This window comes from Schistosoma mansoni (genome assembly GCF_000237925.1).
Source record: "Schistosoma mansoni, WGS project CABG00000000 data, supercontig 0013, strain Puerto Rico, whole genome shotgun sequence".
NCBI lineage: Eukaryota > Metazoa > Platyhelminthes > Trematoda > Strigeidida > Schistosomatidae > Schistosoma > Schistosoma mansoni.
This window is the reverse complement of record NW_017386025.1, coordinates 2,834,924-2,854,977: the sequence shown is the minus strand read 5'-3', so window position 1 is coordinate 2,854,977 and position 20,054 is coordinate 2,834,924. Positions and strand designations below refer to the sequence as shown.

Genomic DNA, 20,054 nt, shown 5'->3' with positions numbered 1-20,054 from the left:
AATAGCTTTTTCATTTCCAAAAAGAAATCATACATTTAGTTAAATAGTAACATAATAAATTGCTCAATTTAGTTATATAAGACAAATTATACTGTCATATCATATGCATTACAGTGTTAAGCAATCGATCTAGATCTATTCATTTTATTGTTTTGATCGTGTTACATCATCCGTTCTAATAAATTTAATTTAGTGAAAAATGAATTTGTTATGCTAGCCGACAAATTTTGAGAGTATTTTAAACTTTGATGTTTATTTAAGTGGTAACACATGATTTGAGCAGTCATTTTGATCATTTCATCTTTTGATCCTAACATTATTTATGATTATCTCAAACTGTTTAATTAATTGAATAAATTCATCCAACCATATGTGTAAATGATTACATAATGGTTGACACTGGAATCTAGAAGTCACGGTCTGTTCTCAGTTGGGATATTCTTTTTTCCTACTGTTAATGTTTTCATTAAGGAACGAAACCACAATCTTTGATTATAATTTCCATAATGTTCTCTGTTCACTATGATAATGAGCAACGGTAGGCCCTAACCAGTTCAATAGGTATGATATTTAGATAATGACCAATATCCAGTTTGTAAATCGAGACTATGTCCTGACAAATATCGAAGAAAGTCATGCACTAGTAGAGATAAACTGGTGGAATTTAGTACTGACGAAGAACAATAGGAAAATGTAAACCTTTACAGTTTATTTTTAGATTATCTTTTTAAGTGACTTTTCAAGTTTTTAAAATTCTCTATACCATTATCTCTATTAAGGAACATTAAGTACTGAACTATAATATTCTAATGTTGTATAAGTTGTAGACTGGATAAATTAAATATGACTTCTATATATTAAGACTGAAATTGAACGCTATCAACAGTTACTTGACATTTGTGAAGCCATTTTGTTGACTATAAGGAAAAATTTCCCCAAACGTAACATCATCAATACTCTTTAATTAATTCTACTCATAACACTTTTAAAAAATCATCTTTCAACTGAAGAAACCATTCGGATAAATTGAAGCATTATATACTTTGTTTTATCTGTGTTTGGTACTCTAACTTTTGTTCATTGTTCACACAGATGTGCCCGCTTCAAAATAACGAAGCTAATGGTAAAACGAATATCTCGTTCATGATGTTGAAATAAAACAAACCTCAAAAATAAGATGTTTAACTATGATTAATTAAAATATTTACCACATTTTCTTCTAAAATCTCTTAATCATCTGAAAAGTATTTAGAGGGGTTTAAAAATAAAAATAATCTTTTGAGAACTGTTATGATGGAGTTTTGTTCTCTGAGCTGGATGGTCTGGTCGTGAAGCTTTCATCCTTCTTCTGAACGACATGATCAGCACAGACCTCGGGTAGAAGTGAAGTGTTCGAATCTCTCCACATGTGGTTCACATTGAGGTGTACAAGACAAGCTGTGAACCATATGTGGAGAAATTCTAACACTTCACTTCTATCCGAGGTCTGTGCTGATGATGTCGTTCAGAAGAAGAGTGAAAGCTTCACGACCAGACCATCCAGCTCAGAGAACGAAATTCCACTAAAATCATCCACCTGAGCTACAAATCTTCTCCACCATCTCAAAAGAACTGTTATGAATAAGTCGAATTATGCAAGTTTTCTGATTTAATTGGATTCTGAAGATATGGGAGATCATATGTAACTATTGATCAAATGTCTGAATAGATTATTCATATTAGACACTATTTTTATTTACACATCAGCTGCTAAACAATAGTTGTTTAGACATAATATCAATAAAAATAAATTAAGAATTATTGATTCTTTATTCATAAATTATTTTCTATCTCACATATATAGAACTAAACAAATTAACTACGTCAACGGCTATAACGATGACGACAATGACAACAACAGCACCGATATTAGAAACTGTGACAAAACCAATTATTTCTGAATGTCCAACATTAACTTTGTTGTCTGCTCCAAGAATATCACAGCCTCATAAAGTTTATCAAAGTGAACAAGATATTTGGGATAAAAGTCAAAACAGTCGACAACAACAACAAAATAATAATCAACACCCTTATCGCCATCAAATATCATCAGATTCTCAACAAAAATGTTTAAAGCTTGAATCTAATACATCATCACCTGGAGCTAGTAGTCGAGCTAGTACTGTATTTTGTCCACCATGGGATACTGCCCCAATCGGTCCATATATTGCGGATTTATTAAAATTAAATCCACCATTCTCATCAACTCTTGATGATTTACAACAATCTCCTAATTCTTATCAATCTAACCATCATAATCATCCTCATTATAATTGCAATAATCTTAATAATAGTAAAATTCATTCACAATCAAGGAATACACATTATCAGCGTAAAGATTCTGCACGTAATCGTAGTAAAACATTGTCTAGTGTTGAACATCAATTATTAATTGGAAATTTGCTTACAGACTGCAATAATAATTATTGTTCTTCGTCTACTGTGGCAGCCACAGCAACTACTACTGATAATTCAGTAACTTCACCTTCATCACTATTAAATAGTAATAATAAAATTGATATGTCTAATCTTTTCAATCTGTGGGAACAACAACAACAAAATCAGTCGAACAATGGAAAATTGAAAGAATTCTCATCAACATCACTAGGAAACATGAATGAGTTTTTTAAAGGTTTACAAAATGATTTTTTAACTGAAACAACGACCACAGTATTGGAAGCATCAACGACGACACCGACAATGACAGCGGCAGCAACAACAAAATCGTTAATAATGAAGGATGATAGTGAGAAATTGTCACCACCACTTCCAGTGAGAAGTAAACGTGGACTAAGTGATCCTAATTCATTTGTTAATGTATCAAGAAATAATTTATTAGATTACAAATTACATTCATTTATTGATTTTACAGATGATATCAGTGTAAGTTGAATTGAATTAAGTGAATGATATCATGTATGAAAATGTAGTTTATTTTAAGTTTTATTCAACCATATGAATAATTATGAACCATTGAAGGTGGTTATTTATACAGTTAATAATAGTGAATATTGTCCTAGAATTAAAGAGAAAAAAAATGCTATCAGTATGTGGATACTGGACAGCCGTTTCTTCCTAGTTGGGTAATCCTTAGCAATGCAGATCCACAATCGGCCGTCCAGTGCTTCCAGGTTTTCAATGGTCGTCTAGCTTGGATCGACTTGTGAATTAAACTATGAAAAAAGATATATTGAATAGTTTGTCTGTTAGCATGTATTTAGAATAGATTTTTAGTCATGACAAAAAATATGACAAGACTGTCATTATAATTCCATTTAAAGAGATTTCTTTGTGTTTTATATTATGAAAGAACGTTAGTTGAGAATCCCATAATCATAGTGAAATTGATATGTTACATAATATCAGTTTGAATCCGGTTTCTATTGAAACTAGCTTTCACATTCATAAAAATAGGTTCTCTCTTTCATTAATATTTTTCTATGTAATAATTAAAGAAGCATCACTGAATTACACTAGTGAGACGAAAATAGTTGGATTTTTACAGGCAGATTCTTCTAACTAACAATTAGTCGTATCTATTTTAATGAAGAATAAGGATCGTTTAGTTAAAAGAAAGCGTTCAAAAGTATTGATCAGTAAATTATGTACTATGAGTTGAATATGTGGATAATTGGAAAATTACTATCAAGTTTTCAATACTAAGGACCAGCTATTAGATAAGTAGGTTGTGTTTTATTTCTGTCTTTTACTCTGAGTGGTAGAAATTGAACATTTCACTGGACTCATAGCTCATTTCAGAAGTTCAGTACACGTACACCTTATTAGCAACAATAATTGTTTCGTTAGGTCAGAGTAGACGCTGTTGACTTTAATCAGTGATACTATCGTTTATCTTTGAAAGTTTAAACTATGAATTGACAATCACAAATGACAGGAGAATTTCTAAGTTATAAATAAATTGAAATACCATGGCGTATTTCAATAAAACTAGCTTCATACCTCAAGCCTAAACCTTCCAAATCTTATGACAAACAAATCCTACAGTTAGGTTCAAGTTCAAGTAAAAAATCATGTAAACAGCTAACTCATGATCTGCTAATTTCATGATTATGTACCTTTGAAGAAAATTAACTGAGATTAATATCAACAGGTATTTGGAAAAGAATGTTCAAGTGAACGAATAATTTTCAATGTAATTATTAAATCATCATTTTGTTTAACAGTACATCTTTTATTTTTTTTCCCCTTTACATATTTCGATGATTGTACAGTATGCAGTAAATCCATTAAGAGCTTCTAAAATGGTTAACTAATCGACAGAATATTGGTACGAAAGTGGTACATAAGTCAAACTTGAAAAGATCCATGAATCATGATACTAATAGTATTAAAGAATCAAAAACGAAAAACAGTGTGAAACTAATTAAAGAGATTTTAAGCAAAAAATCCCGTATAGCTGCTTTACTGTTATCCACAGGTTCAAAAATACAGTACTGGTTGTATCTGAGATAAATTTTATTGGTCTGACCAACCATGTCGTTCAATCAGCTTAACATTTGCTATAATCTGGATAAGTGTCGACAGTAGTTGGTACCATTTTATAAATACTATCATTAATTTCTTTAAGACAGATGAATAGTTTGATTTAAGTAGATATGCTGACCGAATTTCATCATAAAACTAAATTTATTCAAGTGTAATATCGTCTTTCAATATTTTATAGTTAGTTTTGTAATTCTTACTTAAAAACTTTGTTAACTTCAAATAACTGACAGTGTGAATATGAAATCAATGTACTTTAAATCTAACAGGTGACGAGCAACACTTTTAAGGAATTTTAAAAGAAAAAAGGTCATCACTTTGAACAGAGTTTTCATCATAAATTGATATAAAGCAGAGGAATTATTAGGATATCAGGAAACATTATATAAATAGTTCCTCCTTGTTTAATAATATTTTAGATTTATAAATGTATTTTCATGGTTGAAATCATGAGTCAATTGAAGTTAGACCACTATGGAAAATCTGGAAGCCCTGGACGGCCGTTTCGTCCCATTATGGGGCTCCTCAGCAGTGCGCATCCACGATCTCACCTTGCAAGATTTGAACCCAAGACCTACCAGTCTCGCGCCAGAGCACTTAACCGATGTGAAAATACTGAAATCTCCACAAAACCCCTTCTGATTATGAATGTATACAAAACGGGACTGTTGACATTCAAATCTTGTACCGAGCATGATACTTTAAGATCAATGAGACATACTGCTTTCATTCATTTTTTCCATTTCAGTTCATCAATGATAGATACTCTTTATGACTATTATCACTTAACAAGATGATTATTCAACTATTCAATTGTATATTGAGAAAATATATTCTGTAATCACTTTAAATTTGTACTTTTTTAAATTTAGCCGTACGCTGTAACTGCCTGTCATCCATTGAATTGTAATGATAACAATAATAACAATGCCAGTACTGATTTATTACAAGCAGCTCGTGATTGTAACAATTCAGCACAAGATTGTTCATGTATGACATTAAGTGAATTACAAACTTCTTCGTCTCATATAACGAGACCGTTGAATATTCGTCATAATGATACGAATTACAATATTCACAGTAAACTTCGTGATGATAATAATAATGGTAATAAAAATGAAGATGACAGAAGCAATATGAACATCAATGCTACTACTAATACTACCAGTAATGGTGCCACAATTGATAATCACAATACCAATCACAGTGTAACTAATAATGCGGATAGTACTACTATCGAAGAGTTGATACCGTATGATTATTCCTTGTCAAATAAATCAGTACCTTTAGATTTCTCCCAGAATCCGTTTAATAGTTCATTGGATAATAGTACAAGTCATGGTAAAATATGGCCAGATAATTATGTTTGTAAGTTGAATTGAGTTTTTTTTCATTAATAAAAAATTATTTTTGTTACAGTTGTAATAATGATTTTTCACTATCAGTGTTAACCTTATCAGTAATCTATGTGCTTCAACTTAAGATGCAAAATTGGTGTGGAGACAGACACTTCTTTTACAGTAGTTCATTAGTTAAACAATGGTGTCTTAACCTCAATATCTTGATATCTTGAGTTAAATATTATACGATGAGAAAAGTGTGTACTTCAAGAGAATCTTAATACAAGATAAAGTAAAATATGTCGATCAATAAGCGTTTAAAGTGAAGTGACTCAGGATTTTATAGACATATCCAAGGGGGAATATCGCGAGTTCGTTACAAATAGATATTAGTTAAGCGAGTTTTCGCTACCATTTTACTCACTCGATATTAGTTAATAGTAGAGATGGGACAGATTTATCTACATGAACTTTCAGAATGTCTTGTAACATTAATAATGGATCTACTATACAATAAGATGTGTATGTATGTAGTTTGCAATCATATTCATTTGGGAAATTTCCTATCCGATTGATTTAAACTTTATTTGTAGTTGGTATTCATAGTTAATTTTCACCGGTTAGGAAATCTATGATAATCAAGGATAACTGGAGAGATGTTTAGCCTTAGTTCGAGTCTTCTCAACAGTATACATCCACCAGAGATCAATCCCAGGGCAATTGTTTCTCGTAAAGAGCATACTGTTTTCGGTATATCTAGATCAAGTTAGTCTGTCTTATTTTTGCTGAATAAATAACACCCAACCAATTATAACGAAAATATAAAATAAAAATTATAATCCCTGTCAACTTGACATATAAAACAACCTAATCTGTTAATGAAAAAACAGAGTGAATTCTAAAAGTATGTATCTTTATCAGATTAAAGTTAAGATAGAATATAAATGAAATTTGAGTGTTATTTATCTAAACATTGTACTAAACAATAGACAAATAATACAAATAGAAACTCTGTTTTTGTGTTAAGTTTCTGTAAATAAACTATCAAATTAATTGTTGGTCTTTTAGATTGGTGTAATGTTTTCTTCTCAAATTTAATGGACTAAATAGTACAAGCAAGTATTGATTCATTATATAAAACTCCATAGTTACCTATCTACATATATTCAATGACTAGCTTGAAAGTATTCTTGATATTTTATATAATTCTTTCAAGAATTTTTGAAATGAATAGATTACAAGTTAGAAAGATAATTGTTATATCTTAGTGAAGACATAAGTACTGATAATTTCCGGGACCTATTAATGGACTATTATTCTATATATATTCTAATTGTTTAACTATTGAGTAATTAGATTGTGCATATCTATATTCATCTTATTATAAGCGTTATTTTGACCTATGAATTATAACTGTACGATTTACTGTCCTTAAATTATATTCAGTTTATTGATTATTGTCTCCCACGTTCACAGCCACATTTAGCTTGGTCTTGTGCAAATATTATTTTCTATTTTATAGTGTGATGCAGTCTGTCCATCTGGTATATAAGTCGAGTATGCTTGAAATAAATGATTCACATAGTGAAGCTGTTATCGGTGTTCTGGAATCAACTGGAAGGGTTAGGTGGACAAGGGACCAATAAAGACGCTAGACTGCTCATACCGGTCGAACGTCATTGTTTTGGCACAGTGCTAAGATTAGACAAGTCGTATTTTGATTAGTGAATAAATCACGTGATAAAATCACAAATTGGTGACGGCCTTTTTTAATTCATAGCAATAATAAACAAATTTTTATTCATAACTTTTCTAAAGAAAACCAATGTTCACCAACTATTCATAATTGACATAGCTACTAATAAATATACTTGATTAAAGTAAATATAACAAACTATTATTCCAAGAAATCAATTGAATTTTTAACAGAACTTATGTAGCTTATTGTGTAAAACCTATTTGAGTTCAATATTAAAGAATTTGTTTTATAATTCATTAATAATTGGATACATTGAAAGACTAATTATTATCAGAAGGGGTTTTTGTGGAGATTTCAGTATTTGCATAGCTGAAATCATGAGTCAATTGAAGTTAGACCACCATGGAAAAACTAGAAGCACTAGACGGCCGTTTTGTCCTATTGTGGGACTCCTCAGCAGTGCGCATCCACGATCCCGCATTCGCGAGATTTGAACCCAGGACCAACCAGCCTCGAGCCAGAGCACTTAACTGATAGACCACTGAGATTAATTATTAATCTTTAATACATACTACTTATTTTGTAAAAGAGTGTATGTTTATGATGTTCTATTATTATTATTATTATTATTATTATTATTAAATTCCATACTATTCATTATCGAAATATACGTTACATAATGTACAATGTATCCAAAAGTTGTTCAGTTACCTTACTAGATAAGTAAAAAGATTTATATCACAGAAAATGAAATTTATGTTATGCGATTTATTTTAAAGATTTACTTGATTAGTTGTTTAGAAAAAAAAACAAGTTGACTTTTAGAAGTTGTATACGGTGGATAAAAGAAAGAACTGTTCATTAACTATCCCTTTACATTTCTTTTATTGGAATAACTTTGTATTATTCATTATCGTCTTCACAAGTATCGAATTCATCACTTGTATATACAATTTCTTTGTTCTGTAATTTACTATAAGTATCATAATCTTGTTTGTATTGCTCTTTTTCATGGCAATCCTCTTCATAAATATCTTCTTCGATAATTTCATCGTCACTATCTAATCTGTCGCTTCCATACTCATACCATTTTTCTTTATAATCATAGTCATCAGTAATATCGTGTTGATTCGTTTGATTATGAATGCAAAAAGGATTATTATCAACTAGTTTATGATAAACTCTTACATGTTTGAATTTCCTGGTGATTTTGTAAACAGTTGCATTGTATTCGTCACTATCATCTGTTAAACTTTCGAAATGATCTGGACTGTCATAGGTGGAATCACTGAACCTCTCCTTATTGTCAAGTTCATTGTAATCAGTTTTTTGAAATAGTTTATTTCGATCTATCATAAGAAGACGATAAGTCCAATTACCAATGGTTAAAGTAGGTATATGATCAGAATCATGATAAGAATGATTCGTTAAGTTGAATAATTTATCAAGATATCGATTGGTCGTCGGATCAATGCTATCATAATCACTTTCGAAATCATCAACATTAATATTATTATTACTGGTACCAGCTTTATGTCGCTGTTGACGTCTCATAGTTTTCAGGAGATAATAATCACTTTTTTCCAAATTAAATCCACAATCTTCAATATGATTATTACACATTTTGTCATTTGTAAAATTATCTTTTTCATAAACTGTAATTTGTATAACCTGAGATTTCTCAATTGGTAAGAATTTACTCATTGCCATTATGATTTATACAATATATTTCTCATCATCAACAATATAACCTTTTTATTCTTCCAGTGTATCGACGCTAACCTTTGTACACTGATGTTTATATAATCATCATCATTACTATTAACATTGTCAAAAACAATAACCCATTACTGGTTTAAATATTATAAATTATATGGTAGTTTCCAGCGTGATTGGCTAACTTGTTGACCATGTTCATATGACTATAGTAATTACATGAATTACCTTTAAAAAAACTGTGCTGCTATAAATGGAAATAACATTAACAAAATGTTGCATTGGATTTTACAAACATATTTGTTTACATATTGTTTATGAGTAAAGAGCATTTGGAAAGTCATGTGTTGAGATCATCAGTTTGTATATTTTTTTTAGGTTTTTAGTATTGATGAAAATCATTTTGATAGTACCTATTATGTTCGATTTCAGGATTGACATACCTGAATAATATTTTGTTTCATTAGGGGAAAACAACTGTTGAGTACGTTTGGATGTATAGAGTAAAATTATAAATGATGCAAATACTTGAAATGTTTTGTTTACTTTTGAGTTGGTGCACATTAATGTTTTGTTATTTACTTCGTAGGAAATGTAACAGTTTGACATGTATTTACTCCATCAGTTTTATTGATCCTTATTAAGTGATCTTTGGATACATTTTGACAATTAGACAGAATATTAAGTATTTGGTGGAAAAATAGCTTAGTCGTTATAGCGTTCTGCTTCTAATCCTGAGGTCTGGCGCTTGAGAACTGCTCTATCGATTTCGGTTTGGACAGCCAGGTATTAACACTAGCTCCCGTGATCTTAGTTCACGATTCAAAGTCCAATACACAAACTTGTTTATCAGAGTTATAATAGACAAATTTTGGCTAATTTGGTGGGTATTTTTTATTTCACACCAAACATGGATGATGTCAACTAAAGTAGGATAGAGTAAAACACTAAGGATATTTAAACCCAAGTAATTTAGAATGATCAGATGGCTGTTTTCAAAGCGAGGTGTTGAGTTGAAACTTTTCTTTTAAAGAAACAAAATTTACTGAAGACAAGTATTGATCAAGATATTTGTAACTGGAATTTCATATGCTCATACACCGTTTAAGTTAGCATGCATTAATAATTGAGAAGGGAAAAGATAGCGCAAAACAGCCTATGTCAGTTTGGATCGAGAAATATTATTGATCTATGAAACCCACTGATTGCTAATTTAATTTCTGTGATGGAATTTTATTGAAGAGATATTCATAACATCAGAGAACAGATAGATAAGACAAAATAACCTGAAAGTGTTTCGTAACTATACTATTGTTACTGCATTTCTGAACAATTCTGTATGTATGCTCTTAGTTTTACGCTAGAATGCTCATATACTGAATTTAGAAATATTCACAGTATTTAATACATGTTCATCACCCGTAATTCTTTCATACTTACTGCTCATTTTGTGAATCTTCTTTTATGAGCACTCTCCCGATATTATTCTAAAATGTACGTCAGCTAGTTTTTAAAGATTATTAATATTACGTTATGATTGTACGGAGTTGAAGAAAAACCATGAATTAGAATAAATTTATATTATTCCACTGCGTTTATTGTGTTTGCTTTGGCCATTTTATTTATATTCTTCAAGCCTCACTGACTATTTACTTTGTTTTATCCCCTATTCATATTATTGTATACATTCATTCACCTGTATCATAGAGGTAATAGAAATTTCAATGAATTTTTCTGCGTTGCTTTGATATTGTCCACCCGATAATTTCTGCAGACTTTGTTGAAAGGGCTGAAAAAATTCAATGAACAACTAGCTACAACTAAATAGGGTCACATGGTAAAAATTACTGCAGGGGCTCGCCTGGCTGTAAACATTTGTGATAAAAGATAAGTGGCGATAAATCATTGTTGAAAATTACATATTTTCCAAAGGAAATTTATATTTTACATATTCATAAGTTCATTGAATGTAAAGTAGAAAGTTGTTGCTACGCTGCGTAATTCCTTTTCAAGATTTTGAACTATAATTAAACTGAATGTCTTAGACAAAAATAAAATGAATTAAAAGTTAAGCTGTCCTTCTGAGCTGATATGTATCAACCAATTGAATCATTACTATTTACATCAGTTATCAACTTACTGATTGACCAAGGTCAGGAATGAAAAGAATGTCTAACAAACATAAGTGGGCAAATAATTTTTAGATGGTTTACAGAATTCTTCACATTCTAATATGGTTATGACGTGTGAGGTTTGTAAATATTTGTTCAGTTTCTTGGCCGTATTCGTCACGTATTGATATCCGTTGGGTTACTGACTAAAATCAATGAGAACTGGGTGTTTATCTTTTCCCTAGTATCTAAATCCTTAGAAATGCACACTCAAGACACTGCTAAGGGCTGGAATTAGAATTCTCAGGTCTCAGCCCAATGGAAGTTAAAGTCTTGACAAACACTGCCAACATTTTAGTGTACATACAATTATCAGTACTTTATAACAAATTTTTTCGAAAAATTGTTTTAATTCTAAACTGCAGATGCTCAAGTACTACCGAAACATTTACGTGATCAAGCTCAATTCACTGATATCAATTCATTTGATCACACCATTACATTTCAATCAGATCCATTCAATGATATGCAACAACTGGAATTTAACAATTTAAAAACTTTTGAACATAAATCATTGAATAAAAAAGATGAACTAACCGATAAGGATTCATTGACACAACAATGTATTGCACCTTTATCAATTGCTGAATCATTACAATCTTCATCATCTACTAATTCGTTAGCTTCATCATTCGATTCAAAAACATCACTTTCTTCATGGAATTCTTCAGAATCTTATTCACAAATACCTAGTAAATCAGAACAATGTCATGTACCATTGAATTCAAATATGAACAATAAATTAATTCATTCACTATATATAAATCAATCGAAATTTGAAAAAGCTTCATTGTTAAGTCAAGAACAATTACAATATTCAAATAATTTGGATAAAACGAATTGGTCTAATGATTTACCACAAAAATCAAAGAGAGTTGGTCGACATATTAAGAAATTTTTTCATAGGTAAGTTTTATGATTTCATTTTTATAAATGTGAATTTATTTAAAAAGGTTTGTAGAGATCCATTTCATTTGAATTTCATTTTCATCATAGTTTGATATCAACTAGGAAAGTATTGAAAGTTAGCGATCGTTAACACATTACTTTTTCGTATTGAAGCATTGGGAAACGAACATTAACTTGGAATAAAGTAACTTGTTAAACAAAATCAGTACTATATTTGAAATACTAAAGACTGAATGTGTGTAATTGAAATTATCATTATTACTATTGTAGTGAACAAAACACCGGTTGGGACAATCAAATGTATTTAGACAAAAATTACAGACTATCTCACTAAATTCTGTTAACCATACAGCAAACAACCAATTGTCTCAATCTTCATTGTTTCTTCTGTAAATATCAATCCATCTTCTCTAATTCCATTGTTCATGCATTTTCCTATTGATTGCGCTTCATTTCAGTTCTTTCCTTGTCGGTCTTTTGACAAAATACATTCTATGTCTGACTATCACCATATACTACTTATATGAATATAAGTAGACCACACCACACTATTATTACTAATGGCTTTATTCAATATATGTTTACTACGATATAGAATTCCCAGCACCGAGTATTTTAAAAAGTTTCTTTTACAGAATAAAAAGAGAGAAAAACCAATAACTGCAAACATATATACATAAATTATTGTCAGTAAACTACCTGGAATTAAATGAAGTGTTTTCTATCAAGATTAGAAACTGTACAACTTTTGATGAGAAACATGTTTAGGGATACAATTTAATGACTAGGTCAGCTATTACAATCTGTTCGTCACATAGTATATTTGCTAGATAAGGTATTTTAGATCTTTCATACCTTCGCTTATGTACGTGAGTTCTGATGTATTGGCTCCTCTATCCACTAGAATATATAGTGGGAGAAAGATGACGATTACGTGGATAATTAGTATCTGATAAGGTAACACCTATCAAGAATTTACAAAATTTTAAATGTCTAACTGCGACCATATTAATAATGGCCTTAAAGATTTACCATACATCCTGCTTACTGCACTCAGCACTCCCCACAGTACAACAAAATCTCAAAAACCCGGGAAAGAATAATGTAGAACAGTAAAGAATAATAGGCAATATGCAAGAATTAACAAATCGAAATAGTAAATGCCAAGTAATTCCAGAATCATGTAGCCTCTTTATGTAGCAATTCAGAATGGAAACTTTATTCGCAATCAATAAAACATGAGAAGACTAAGAGACATCAGAGGAAAAACTTACATCAAGATGAATGATCTTTGAAAATTTTTGTTACAGAATCTCCAATAATACAAACTTTATTAAATGTTTAAGTGCCGCTCACATCTCGGGCTAAAGTTAAGAGTTTGTCGTTTAGAAGGATTAAGTGAGAGACCATTTACAACAGATGATCATTAAGCGGGATACTAGGACTCATTCATTTTAAAGGGATGTGAAGAGGTAGAAATCGGCATACATACAGTGAGATTGTCCGCATATTTAACAAAAGTGTTTTCTGTGAGAGATGGCAGATAATGCACAAAGAAGAAAGAAAAATAAAGGAAAGGACATCTCTTTGTGGCACGCCTTCTTGAGTTAGTGGAGAAGTTAGACATTTGAACACAATATACTGTTCTCTTCCAGTGAGGTAAGAACATAGCCAGTTGGTTATCCAGCTGTCAATGTTGATGCTGATTAACTTGTTAAGCAGTAGTCTTGGAATAGAGTCGAAAGCATAACCATAGTCCAGAAATGCGCATCAAACATACTTCTTACTCTGTTCCAAGCTGAGCACTATCTCATGGTGCAGAACAACACTAGCATCTACGGTATTTGTTTTACATCAGTAAACAAACAGATATGTAATAAAACTAAAATGTTGTTATATATTTACCGGGAAAAAAGTAAGTTTCAATGTGAACAACTCATTATAGCTCTCTACATTGGTTGGAAAAAAGCATCTCCTTATTGATAACCATAGACAAAAATTGACAAAATATTGAAAATTACATTACAACTTGGTCAGTATATTCTAATTTCAAATATGAATTTGGGAGACAATTTATCTGAGTGACTATCATCTAAACCTACACCCAATAGACTATTTAGTGTTTACTTATGAATTAATTTTATCAATCACCTTAAAATATTAACATAAAACACCCTAGCAAAAATATATCATTTGTAAATAGTTGACAAGTCTTATAACTAATTATTCATGTGATCATAAGTCTATCATCCCTGTAACTTGAACTGTACTTTGCAATTGGCTTAATTACATCAGTAGTCAAATCAATTTATATCTCTGAAATAAGTTGTGTTTAGATATCAAACCTGAATATTTTGTCTACCAAGCCATCTGTTGAGTTTTTAGAAAAACAACAATCCGTGGAAAATGTCGCTATGGACTGCAGAATTCACTATTCGTTTCTATAATATTTTCGCAGGTCTTTGTACTTAAAAATTCAAGTAATTTTAAGAACAACTCAATAATCTCACAATTCCTTCTTTACACTAAGCAATATTTGATTTGGTTGAATTAAAATGGTTATTGATCTCAAGACAGAGTACATTACAGCATCAATGACAGTATCGAATAGTAACAGTTGCTCGAAAATTTGTCATTAATCATATCGATCACTTTGACGTTGATTGGAAGTCTACCTTTATTTCATATGAATGGACCTTCATTCTGCTAAATACTGTTAACCGCCCCTATTAATTTGTTTTATGTTTAATATGTTGAATGATAGTTAGTATTGTAGTAGCGGACGCGCGTTTCTTCCTATTCGGGACTCGTCAGCTGGATGTACCTGGATCTCATAGTTTGTGTTCACTCTGGGACTGGAACTCGGTACCGTTGACCGTTGCGGACGCGTCATCCACTTAGCTATTGAGTCCAGATACCCACGGCCTTGGGCAATGGGATAGAGTTTAATTCATTTGTATTGATTGTTTGAATTCCTCCATTAATGATTCAAATGAATTAAATATTAATGTTTGAAACCTTGTGAAGTTACAAGTAAACGGGTTCACACTCTACTTCTAGCTTTCATGCAGACTATGCTTTGTCAGTATTGAAAAGTCTACTTGTTTCACATTGTGGTAGGAAACTACCATAAACGATCAAATATGATTTATTGTATAAACAAGTTCCTAAGATAAGTGTTGATTAATACATAATTATAACAGGTGAATAACTCCATTCCTAACCCTGTCACAATTACGTTGAACTATCCAAACTTTCCAGCATGTGAAAACATAATACGATGTATATATGTACATATGCATTTGTGTTATTTTGCTTAAATTTTCTTTTCTATAAAACCTCATGCCCTTTACCTATCTACGGAGGATTTATATGTTAAGTTTCACTATGTGTGTATTAATAAAAGATGATGGTGTTACTCTTATTATTATTATTAATCTATTCCATTTTATGTGAAAACATGACCTCATATAAAACTCTGACATTCTGCATTTATTTTAACGATATTATTATGTCCAGATAATAATATGTTGAAAAAAAATCATTAAAATGGGTTATAGTAATAATCATTATTATTGTTGACTTGTTTTGTCAGACACGAAATGAAAAAATTGATAAACATTGGGTAACGGAAAAGTTTGTTTATTCATTAGTAAATAAGTGCGTAAAACAAGAACCACCGTATATATATATATATATATATAAGAGGGGAGGATAAAAACAAACTTGAATATCAATTGTTAAATATAACTGTATACAAATAGCTTCTTGATGAAAATGCCAAGTAGGTGTGCTGGAATACAGAATCATTTTGGCTAAAATGTATATAGAAGTAACAAGAGAAGTAAATGTGTATTCAGTGTTTATCACGTCAAGTGATACAACCTGTCATTGATCTACCTATACTGAACTGAAAAATACTGATGTTTAGTTTATTTATGTGCTATATGAATTAGAAGATGATGAAGATTCAAATTGTTAAGAACTCATTCTTCGTAAGTTTACTATTCCGAAAATCATTCAGCTATAATCCTTTTTATTATGTAACTTGAGGTTACCAGATGCTTCAAAGATTCCAGTGATAAGAATTTTTGTTTATAAAACAGTCTAAGATCATGATATGAACCACATTTCACACAGACGCAAATAAGATGTTTGTCTCTTTGGTAATGAGTGATTATTCTGCACAGCAGTTCATGAAACATGGAAAAGGTAAACAGAATATATATATAAGTTGTCAACATTTGGTCAAAAATGTGTTCAAAGCATTTCTCGTGTATGGTGGAACAGTAGAATAGTGAGGTTTCATCAAAGTACTGAAAAGAATGTTTGTTAAAGTTATGATCCTATTCTACTTGATGCGGCTGCGATAAATGTCATGTATCCACACCCATAGCCTACCCTTAACTGTAAGGACAGCTAGAAGATTAGCAGGTTGAAAGAACGCTACAAAGCTCAAATCCATCGGCGAAATCATCAACTGAACTTTCAGTCGTGTCGGAAGGTAAAAATCTCCAAATTTATGATTATAATAAGTAATTTAAAAACCTAAAGCAGTGATATACCACAAAATCTACTGATATAGTACAGATATATATATTCTCTATGTTGTAACCCGAAGAGAATTGTGAATGATAACTTCTGAGGACTATTTATGGACCAATGTAATATTTATATTTCCTATTGTATAATTGTTAAGTAACTAACCTAATCATATTCGTGTTCCTCTTATCATTAGCTTTATTTTGACCTTTGAACTATTATTATAAGATTCTTGAGTTATCATCAGTTTATTGATTACTTTCCCCCAATTCACAGCCACATTTGGCTAAATCTTGTACAAATGTTATTTTCTATTTTATGATATGATGTGGTCTTTTTGGTTGGTATATAAACCCAGTATGTTTGTGAATAATTATTCATATTGCAGAGGCTGTTATCGGTGTTTTGGACTTAACTGGCTGGGCTAGGCAGAAGCAGAATCGATAAGCGCTCCAGACGGTTTTCGTGTGTCACTGTTCCAATCGGTAATTCGCTGCTCTCTGATTGACGGTCTCATCAAGTCACACATTAACTAGGCATCCACTCGGCCACACTCTATATATTTCCTATTTATTATTTCATAATTTCATTCTATCACTAATATGAATTATAATGATCTAAATCAATGCATATATATATTCATGTCAGGTTCTAAATTGTTTACAATGATCTAACTGACAGTTAATATTAGATTAAATCGATAGTTTACCAATAGTAGATTGTATATCATTAAGAAAACATTTGATTCATGCTGAGTTATAATTCAAAAGAAAAAAAACATTATTCAAATAACATTGTACATATTCTATATTAATAGGTAATAATAATAATAATAAAATTGGGGGGGGAGAAATAACCCTTTTACACCATTCTATTTTATTTTATTCATGTAAAATGTTTTTATTTATTTGTTTGTTTATTTGTTTATTTTAGATTAATGACTAATCCTAAAAGTCAAATAGCAGAACAAATTAATTTATTTTTAGAATGTACAAAAGCAAGTAGTGATCGTGGCCCATATAGAACAATGCAGTCAGTAAGTTATTATATCTATATGTATAAATATGTAAAATCAACTATGCGTTCTTTTTAAAAGAAAAAAATACAATCTACAGGAGGCTAGGAAAGATTGCATTATAAATTGATTCAACAATAAGAAAAAGAGAATTCAGCGAAGAAAATTTTCTTTTCGACGAAATCATTTACTTAAGCTGTACATTCGTATATATAGTGATATGGAAAATATATGTCTATAGGAGGCTAGAAAAGATTGCATTATAAATTCAACAATAAATAACAAATGAGGAAGAGAATTTTCTTTGAGACGAAATCATTTATTTAAGCTGTACATTCATATGTAATCTTTCCTAGTCCCCTGTAGACATATATTTTCCAATGATTAACTGTAGAATATAAGATAATTTGAAAAAAAATAAATGCAACAGTAGATTTGTACTTTCTTTGTTTGTTTTGGAAATGTGTTTATGATGCAAAATATTCGATTTGTTCTTGGTGTATGCTTTATTCTACGATTAAAATCAATAATCTTAATGAGGATATCGGTTTAGAAAGCAAAGATTGAGATAATGATAAAAAAACAAGGGTTTGAATCTCGCGAGATGGGATCGTGGATGCGCACTGCTGAGGAGTCCCACAATAGGATGAAAGGGCCATCCAGTGCTTCCAGGTTTTCCATGATGGTCTAGTTTCAATTGATCATCGTCAATTTAATTCTTGCGTATATAATTGAGATCACTGACTCATAATATACTTGTCTAATACTGACTTTGTAAAGTTGTTGTCAGTAAGACCACAACCTTTCACTTTGAACAATATCGTGTTACACTTTAGACTATTCTGTCTTAATCTAATTAAAAAGTTCCATCAATATTTGAAAATGATTCTTCATCTGTAAGTATAAATGCGTCACTCAATACTTGTTATCCACGCTCTCAAACGATATCTATCTGAACATCGGTAATCAAATAAATGAGCATCAACTAGATAACTGATATTTATCTTTAATCAATAAAGCTGACCAAAGTGTATCAGTGAATGAATTCAACATTGCGGTATACAAAATCATATGATACTGAATTAATTATATTTATCGTTTGATTTTAAGAATATTATTGAAGAAGTGATCGAATATATTTCAACAATAATTTGATTGACCCAATGGGTCCTATCGTAATTACCACAATCCCATCGGAAGATTTAACTGTTCGAATTTATGACTTCATTAAGTACTTGTCCAAAGAATTATTTCAAGCTTTAAACGTCATCAAATATACGAACTATTCAAATTAGAAAACCTATTTGTTAGATATTTGGTTATGTAAAAATGATCCTGAATGGAGCAGTTATCAACCCTGTCATCTTTGTTTTTTTATTCTACCCTACATATGTATATTGTTCCTTTACTACGTCATTTGGTTTATTTTTTCCTACATAGATTCGTCAATTCATCAGCGGTATGACCAATTATCTCCTCAAGAATCCATATCTTGGTCTTCCCAAAGCTGTTGAACGAGAGAAAAAGGAGGTAACATCTTTTTAATAATGCCAATACTTCATGTCATTGGTGTTTAATTGCCTTATTTACCTTTGTCTGGTTTACTCATGTTGTGATGTATTCGTTTAATAGCTAGTCACTTAGTAACCTCAACTTCAATACAGTGAACTAGACTACTTTTACCCTCTTCTTTCCTGCCCTCTAATAAGGATGGGAATTTCACCTTTTGTATAAAAGATTTGTCAATGGAGACCACGGAAGAAATAATTTATACCCAAGCTTATTCCCTTAAGTATTGTTTATTCAGTGATTATTAATTATAAAATTTCATAAAACCGGACAATTGTCACTGAACACAAAATACAGCGAGTTAGTTAAAACAAAAGAAAATGCAATGAAAATCATACAACTTACTGGATATTGAATATTCGATATAAGTGAAAGCATGCTATCAGTCCATGAACAGAATTTATTCTCAATAAATTAACGTGACAAAAATGCGTTAAAAGTTGACTGGACGAAAATCACCTTAAACTGATGTGTAAATTTTAAGATTGACTCTCTTCTTCATATGTTGTATTTGGAAATTCTACATCCACAACAGGGAGATATATCCAAAC

The 20,054-nt window shown here is 30.7% G+C and overlaps 3 protein-coding genes across 3 annotated transcripts in view; 2 read left to right on the top strand and 1 right to left on the bottom strand.

Annotated features, from left to right (window-relative positions):
• Smp_163530 (hypothetical protein) overlaps positions 1-5,924 on the top strand; it is a gene marked incomplete at both ends in the record, with an annotated part of 66,850 nt that extends 60,926 nt beyond the window's left edge. The window contains 4 exons of the mRNA XM_018790919.1: positions 1,844-2,671; positions 2,813-2,922; positions 5,415-5,532; positions 5,824-5,924. Of these exons, the coding sequence (XP_018645931.1) occupies positions 1,844-2,671; positions 2,813-2,922; positions 5,415-5,532; positions 5,824-5,924 (1,157 nt within the window). The remainder of the gene's footprint in view (positions 1-1,843; positions 2,672-2,812; positions 2,923-5,414; positions 5,533-5,823) is intronic.
• Positions 5,925-8,181: 2,257 nt separating this feature from the next.
• On the bottom strand, positions 8,182-9,291 carry Smp_163520 (hypothetical protein; the record flags this gene model as incomplete). Its single annotated transcript, XM_018790918.1, has 1 exon — positions 8,182-9,291. The coding sequence occupies one exon, from the start codon at positions 9,289-9,291 to the stop codon at positions 8,485-8,487; it is 807 nt and encodes a 268-aa protein (XP_018645930.1). The 3' UTR covers positions 8,182-8,484.
• A 1,345-nt stretch (positions 9,292-10,636) lies between these two features.
• Smp_163510 (hypothetical protein) lies at positions 10,637-19,479 on the top strand (the record flags this gene model as incomplete). Its single annotated transcript, XM_018790917.1, has 4 exons — positions 10,637-10,694; positions 11,834-12,374; positions 17,853-17,955; positions 19,375-19,479. The coding sequence occupies 4 exons, from the start codon at positions 10,637-10,639 to the stop codon at positions 19,477-19,479; spliced, it is 807 nt and encodes a 268-aa protein (XP_018645929.1).
• Between the last annotated feature and the right edge of the window lie 575 nt (positions 19,480-20,054).